The sequence below is a fragment of the Arvicanthis niloticus genome, chromosome 17 (assembly GCF_011762505.2).
Source record: "Arvicanthis niloticus isolate mArvNil1 chromosome 17, mArvNil1.pat.X, whole genome shotgun sequence".
NCBI classification, from domain to species: Eukaryota; Metazoa; Chordata; class Mammalia; order Rodentia; family Muridae; genus Arvicanthis; species Arvicanthis niloticus.
The window spans coordinates 27,298,164-27,306,219 of record NC_047674.1 but is presented as its reverse complement, the minus strand read 5'-3'; the positions used below and the strand labels follow the sequence as shown (position 1 = coordinate 27,306,219).

The 8,056-nt window shown below is 47.1% G+C and overlaps 1 protein-coding gene across 1 annotated transcript in view; it reads left to right on the top strand.

Annotated features, from left to right (window-relative positions):
* Positions 1–7,184: 7,184 nt before the first annotated feature.
* Positions 7,185–8,056, top strand: part of Slc9a2 (solute carrier family 9 member A2) — an 81,405-nt gene continuing 80,533 nt past the window's right edge. The window contains exon 1 of the mRNA XM_034522015.2: positions 7,185–7,763. Coding sequence (XP_034377906.1) covers positions 7,472–7,763 — 292 coding nt within the window. The 5' untranslated portion in view covers positions 7,185–7,471. The remainder of the gene's footprint in view (positions 7,764–8,056) is intronic.

Here is an 8,056-nt window from a genome sequence, read left to right as displayed (position 1 = left end):
CATCAAAGTCATTTGCTATTTCTAAATCATTGTCATTTGATAAAAACACAGTATTAAAGAATAATTCTGGGCTCAAATCATTGATTTAAGATTTTTGTCTACTTGTGTGAACTTGTGCAATGCATCTATAGTTTTAAGGTATAAGTATTTAATGAAATGGTAGTGACAATGCTTGAAAATTATCCTGCCTCAGCGTGTATACTCCTTATATGTTAACTTTTGCTAGAATTATAGCATGTTTTGTAGTTCTCAAGGGCTAGGTGTACCTGATACATCTCTCTATATACAGGATGAATACTTCCAATATAGTAGATTTTAAAAGTATTAAGGTTGGAGTTATATGACTAACTTGAGGGAAAGGTGGACAGAAGAAAAACACAGATGAATGAGAAATAAAACACAACACGGAACATGGTAAGTTATAAATCAATATTGTTATTCTTTAGGCTTTAATGTCAATTATACGAAGAGTATGAATTCAGAGGTCGCAGGGCATCATGGGCTGCATGTTTTATCCAGTGTCTTCTCTAACGAGGAGCCATCAGAAACCCACAGAAACCTTCTTGTCTGAGCCATCTCAAGGTGGCTTTTACTCAACATGATCTGCACAAACACATATTCAGAATGAACTTAAAGGAGTAAAAAACATTTGAAATTTAAGAGATACACAAATAAAAACTGGTTTGTGTGTGTGTCCGTGCATGTATGTGTGAGTGTGTGAATGTGTGTGTCCACATGTGTGTGTGTGTTTATTTTTATGTGTATAGTATGTGTGTGGATGTGTATCTATGTATCTATGTGTACTTGTTTCTATGTGTGTATGTGTGACTGTGTGTGCACATGTGTGTGCTTGTTTCTATGTGTGTGTGAGTGTGTGTGAATGTGTGTGTTCCTGAGGACTTTAGGACTGAACCCACAGCCTTGCTCACACTAGGCAAGCACTCTATCATTGAGCTACATCTCCAACACTCCCTTGTAACTTTTTCCAGATACAATCTCACTAAGTTGCTTAGAGTGGCCTTCAACTTGCCATCCCTCTGTCTCAGCCTCCCATAGCTGCAGTGACTGTCTTCATCACCAGGACTGGCTTTAAAGACTGATATGTTTTAAATTGTATAGAACCTGTACTCTCTATTCTGTTTCTAGGATTGTGTTTGTAAGGATCTTTGCTTTCTGTTTTGGCTTGGCTTGGTTTTTGTTGCTGTAACACAATGGCTCAGTCTAGACTTGATAAAGAATGGGTTATTATTCTTGCTGCTTCAAAATATGGCAGAGAGCAACAATGATGAGACAGAACAAGTGTGGCAGAAAGAGCTCACTCCTCACAGTGCCCACTCCCAAGGTAACCCAACAACATCTTACTCTATGCATGGAGCAGCCTGTTAATGACAGCGCTTCTTGATCTAATCACCTACCTGCATCTCAGAGCAGCTCACCTGAGTATGAAGTCTCCAAATCATAAACTGCCAAGGGACACAAACCACAGAATTTTGATCAGCTTTCTGATGTAGTCACAGCTGGTTAAATTCTAGTCCAGTGGGTAGAGTACCTATGTATAAAGAAATGCTTTGTTTTCCACTGTGGTTTCAGAAACATGTTTATCATGAGCCATGGAGGCTTCTTCATTTGTCCAAAGACACAGGGAGTGTTTTAATTGAAGGTGATAGCTAAATAGAGAGAGAGAGAGAGTGGATATTTGGTGACTTGGTGAGTGATGTGTCTCCATGTGCTCACATGGCGCAGTCTGAATGTCTCTGTGTTGCATCTCTGAGTTCAAATGATGCAGGCAGAGATAAGGAGCAGAAGCATCCTTCCTGTCACAGGGAACCTCACAGTACCTGGGAGGAGATGAGCCAGGGTGAACCTGTCTTTCATACCTGTCTTTCCCTTTACATAGTTACATTGTATATGTACATAGTTATACTGCAACATAGTTTACATGTTACAGTCTTTTTCCAAGTCTCCCATTTTATGAAGGATGAGCAGAACAAGAGCAGCTAAGAGCTTGAATAACCGACACATTGTGTTGCAGGGTGCTTTGAGAATTCAGTGTGAAAAGTATCATTTTTGCTTGTGAATTCAAGATGGCAGAAGGAGGTTTCCATTAAGAAGTCATTTCTCTGTTGAGTGAAGACATAGCTTTGGTGAAAAAGAGAGGTGTGCGGGTTAATTTTATTCACATTAATTACAAATTCACACAGTGGGAAAGCTTTAGATAAGGCTGAGTTTCTGCTGAATTGTTCTCCTTCTATTTATTTATTTATTTATTTATTTATTTATTTATTGTTTTATTTATTGTTTTATGCATACATTTTTTGTTGATACAGGGTCTTACTATGTAGATAAAGTTAGCTTTAACTTGGCATTCTTGTGCCTCGGCTTACAGGGATGCACCACCATCCCTCAGACTAAGTTTCTTAAAACAAACTTGAGGCTGAGTGTGGTCCTACACACCTATCATTCCAGCAGTCCTGAGAATGAGGAAGGGTGATCATGAGTTCCAAGCCAGCCTAGGGTACATAGAAACATACTCTCTTCAAAGATGGAAAAGGGATTAAACACACACACACACACACACACACACACACACACACACACACCAGTTTATACTTCAGTAAGTGTTAAATATGACCATGAAATCATCACCAGCCACAATATGACTATCAGTCTTTGCAAATCAAGATTTTTGAATTGAAAGATCATTATATGGATAAGGGTTACACGTTAGATTATGTACATTTTGAAGAAAGGAGACTTTACAATGTGACCATTTCACAAATGTGAATAGCGTGGTGTCTTTACATGTCAAGATCATCAGGTTTCGTTATGTTTCTGATGCATGGTAGGACAGGTTGAATGTCTATTTAAAAATCTGTAACATGAAACCCCACCAAATCTGTAGCTTTTTGAATGCTGACAAGAGCATACAAGTGGAAAACTGACCTATTATCAAGGATGGTAGAGACAGCACAAGAATACTAAACAAATTATTACATTCATGCAAGTATCCCCAAATACAGGTGGAGGAATCCCAAACCCCAATGCTTAGGTCCTAGGTATTATGGAATGCAGACCGGAGCCAGCATTATCTAGTGTAGAGTCATTCTCATGTTCCTGCCCAGTGATCTAGCTTAGGCTGGGCTGGTTTCCTAGACCTACACTAAGCACTGTCCTGTAAGGAGAGCACTGGCGCCCTGCTGTGGCACCAGGGGGCCACTACCACTCACAAACAATCTGCATCCCCTTCATCTCAGTAGTAGTGATGACATATTCAGTCCTCTGGAATTCTTGCAAAGAGAGCTTTGCACAGTTGGCAGGGTACGGAGTCCTTCTGGGCTTTTCTTCATATGGAAGGTCCGAGCACCCATCTCTTCCCTAACCCCCAACTCTGTATGGTTGTTAACCTAAGCATCCTCCAGGGATTGCTGAAGCAGAGGCTGGGGCATAAAACTAAATTTTTGTTGTTGTTTTTGGTTTTTTTAATGTTCAACAATGACTCCAATCTCATTATTTTTTATGGGCGTTTTTTTCTCATGCTAAGTTCAGAATTATTCTTCTAGCTGCTTTCTCTTGCATCTAGAAATGGTGCTAAGTGCCTTACCCTTCTTCATTTTAAAATAGTCCCTGGACCCTGGCCTGTTTGAAGGCTGCAGTTCAAGAGTGATTCTCCTCAATGGCCTCTGCTAACCGCTGATGCTCTAACAGACCACTAGGGGTGAGGAGCTGATGGAGCCAGAGCATCACTGAGAAGAATCCTAAGCACTTTGGGGTTACTTAAGGGAAAGAGTCTCAAACCTGTAATTATAACTCCTGGAAATAATCTAGAGTTCTTCTACTGCAGCTGGATCCTCACAGCATCTCGATAGGGAAGGATAGAGACACGAAGCCCTCGGTGTGAGTCAGAAAGGACTAGATAGAAATGTGTCGTGAGCAGCCAGAGAGGCTTTATGTCTATCCCACCTGTGAGGATGCCCGCCACGAGGAATGACTGATGCCTTGTGGCTTCTTGTCAAACCATGCTTGTATTGATCCAGCACATGCTTGGTAATCTCATGTTCCTCGCTCCATGTGCTTGGAGCCAACAGTAAATTGGCATCAAAGAGCTCAACCACCTGGCAACACTTTTACAAGAGCGGTGTGGGAAAATGCAGCGATCAGTTGCTGAGACGTTACAAGAGATATATCTAAGGGCATTAAAGTGGGTGTGAGGTGAGACTTCCTGGAGTTAGTTACCTTTGAGATGAGTCCTCCGAAAAGACTCATCAAAGTGTGAGGCAATGGTGATTCAAAGCTCCTTTGTGCCAGTAACAGAACGAGCAAAGGCCCTGTGGTAGGAGCAAGCGAGACCATTCATAGAGCATGGGGGTTAGAGAAGGGGAGAGGGAGGACGAAACATGGGTCACACTGGGAAAATCACTGTAGGATTATGGTCTTTTAAAATGGTACTGAAAAAGACACTAGCAGGTTTTAAGTTAGTTCAGACAAAATCTGACTGTTGCTTTCAGTCATTCTGCGGGTACAGTTGAAAACAGAGGTCTCAGGGGCTAAGCTCCTCCATAGGACTCTTTGCAAAAATTGCCAAGCCAATGGTAACATAGGCACCACATTAACTTTCCTCACTGTGGCAAACCCCATAGGAAGGAAAAGGATAAAGGATAAAAGATGTGCTTTATTTAGCCTTTAGCAAACAGCATTCAGTCCATGGTTAGTTGATGCCATTGCTTTGTGGCCTGTGACATAGCAGCAGGGTGCATGACAGAGAAAACTACATACCTCATGGTGTCCGGGAAGTGACAGAGAGATATGTCAGGGTCCCCAAATGCCCTTCAAGGTTTTGCCCTCAATGACCTAACTTCCTATCCTTAGGACTCACCTCCTAAGGGTCCACAACCTTACAGTGCCGCTCCACTTAGTGATCTCACATAATATGTGTGATGCATGTGTGCACACACATAATGCATGGTTGAAAATTCATAGGATAGGCTCAGGAGTTTGCTGGTCCCCCTCTTGTTCCTTCTTTGAAACACCATTCTTGTTCTTGGTCTATTCTTGTTCACTAGTGTATATGGAAGTCTCTTGGGACTGGGAGCACCTGGGGGTTCTCCTTTCTCCTGTCTCAGCTCTTCTTTCTCTGGAGGAGCACTGGGCTCACAGATGTGTGGGTACTGCACCTGGCTCCACCTGGATTCTGGGATTCAAACTCAGGTCTGCATGCTGGCTCTACATGGGCTGAGCCATTTCCCCAGCCCCAGAAGGTTGCTCTTTTTAGTTCCCTCCTTTTACCCACAAGACTGAATAAAGCGATTTTCCCAAGCTTTACAATTAATCTTTGCAGTAGCAGACATTTATGGAGTATAGTTACTCCAGCGTATCTGTGACCTGTGCAGATCCTCTAGACAGTGATGTGGAATGTCATTCATTCTGTGATTCAGTCTTTCTCAACAGCTCATGCCTAGGGATAACTGCCTGACTGAGTGCTTGGCCCCCAAGATATCACCACACCTCAGAAACTGGTTGCTTACTCTTCGCAGAACTTCATCCTATCAAGAGCTATATTTTAAACAACCCTCAAAATATTCTTTATTGTTCTATTTGATAAATAATCTAGAATTCGTAGTATGGAGTGGAACCAGCTTTGGTAGGGTCAGGCCTGGGTGTGGATTTCTTGTAAAATTTTAATCTAGAAGTGTGTTCGTGTGTGTGCAGTGCTTCACCTGTAAAATAGATACAGTTTCTCCCTCCCAACCTTGGTATTTGTGATAACCAAAAATTTAAGTGGAAGTGCTTTCCCAGCGCCTCTTCTAGAGAGGTGGGACTTTACAAGTCCTTTTTTTAGAAAGGAGGTGAGGGATGATCATTGATATGAAATGACCAGCAGGAAGGAAAAGAGTTGAGTTCTATTTGTCTTAGTGAATCTTTACGAGAAAACAGAGATATCTTCACAGCCAGTTTCAATTCAAAGCTGAAAAAACTGACACATCAACAGCGACCTTCTGTGTGAATTCTGTATCAACCCGAGATTCATTCCATTCCGGGCTGGAATGGTCCCTGCCTTTCCAAGGCTCAAACGTTCCTTGCTTGCCTCTACTCAGATGGCCTCTGCTGACTGACATCTCACAGATTCTCTTAGAACTTTCTGTGTCACGCTGAAGGGTGTGTAAACAACAGCCGGAACCATGTGGAAAAGATAAGAATTTTATTTCATAAATTTAGGGGAAACCGTGTGGGTTAACTGGGAGGCAGACGGTTTGCTTTTGGTTCCTTTCAGTTTCTCACCGTGAGGACATCGGGACAGTGGGATCGCAGGCAGGGCACCTGGCAAGGCCCCTGCGGAAGGTCGGGCTCCGGAGAAGGGCCAGTTGGCGCTGGGAGAATCCCGCTTTTCCAAACCGCAGCTCGTCCTATAATTAGCCGAACAAGTCCGTCTAAGCTAGGCAAATCACTGGTTTTCCACGAAATAGTTATGTTTCTGATGCCCTCAGACAGATTCACCTCGAAGCCTAAAAACAGAGACTTTTTCTTCCCCAAAGCTGGGGGAGGCAAGAAAAGTGGAGTCCATACTGTTACAAAGAGTGGAAAAGCGGAAAGACAAGAGTTCCGGGAGAGCGTGGGAGCGCTGAGTTCTCAAACGGGAGTTTCGGTGCGCAGAGAACAGGCTGTGTTCATGTGCTTTTCTCCCGAGGGGAGCGAAGCGCAGCTCTTCTCATCTTTCGGAGGACCCGAGCGACTCGGCTCGGTGAGTTGGTCTCCGCAGACCCGGCAGTGGCGAAAACTCCCCAGTTCCGCCGCGCCCGGCGTCGCCTCCCTGCCTGAGCCCGAGGCGCCTCCTCGCGTGCCAGCGCCCCGGGGTGTCTCCTTGCAGGAGCCTGCGGGGGGAGGGGGCAGGGCGCGACGCGTGGGTCGCGTCGGTCCCAGCCCTGATGGACGGCCGACGCTGCCTCCGGGGCGGGGACAGCTCAGGCCACCGAGCGCACCGCGCACCTAGTGCACCCACAGCTCCCGGGCTCCCGGGGGACAGCGGCTCTAGGTCCGCGGTGCGGACTAGAGAGCGGCGCGACCTTCGCCCCCGCGTCGACTGTGGGCTGCGGCAGGTGTGCGTCGCACCGGGTCCCCGAGTCCTCCCGCCCCGCCACCCGGGCGCCGCGCCCGCCCCGCCCCCGTCCCCGCCCGCCCTCGGGCCGCCCCGGGCAGGGCCTGTAGCTGCCAGGCATGGGAGGGCGGCCGGCGGCGGAGGGCGGCTGAGCGCGGCCGTGGGACCGCGCGGTGGCCTCTGTCTCTGCGCGCGCCCCTCCTGGCCCTGAGAGGTTCACAGTCAACGAGCTTGCTGGCTGCCGGGCCCCGGCCCCGTGGAGGCGGTGGCGTGGTACTCGCCCAGTCCCGTTGAGATCGTAGCGCTGTCCCCCCGCGATGCGCTGAGGGCGCCCAGATCCCTACACCGGCGTCCTCTGCTGCGCCCAGAGCTGCCGACCCCATGGGCCCCTCGGGCACCGCGCACAGCGTGCGGACGCCACTGTCTTGGCTGCTGCTGCTGCTGCTGTCTCTGCAGGTGGCAGTGCCGGCGGGCGCGCTGGCCGAGACCCTGCTGGACGCACCCAGGACCAGGGGTGCCAGCTCCAACCCGCCAAGCCCTGCCAGTGTGGTGGCCCCGGGAACGACGCCGTTCGAGGAAAGTCGGTTGCCCGTGTTCACCCTGGATTACCCCCACGTGCAAATCCCTTTCGAGATCACTTTGTGGATCCTACTGGCCTCCTTGGCCAAGATTGGTAAGGAACTGTACCCGTGGGTGGGGGCGGGGACGATCGGACTGGGGATTCTGGTGGGTGACCCGCCAAGTAGGCAAGTAGTTGGTCTCAGATAGTGGCCAACTCCTCCTGCACCAAGGCAGCCTTGGACAGACAGATTAGCTTCTGTGTTTGAAAGATCTCCTGTTCTTAATCCAACACTGGCCTTGGAAAGCCGGGAAAGACTGGCCCATAGCTTAGAGACCCACTGCTGACTTCTGCTTTGAATGTCAGGTTTGACAGCTCTGTGCCAAAGTTGAGGGAGACCTGTGTGC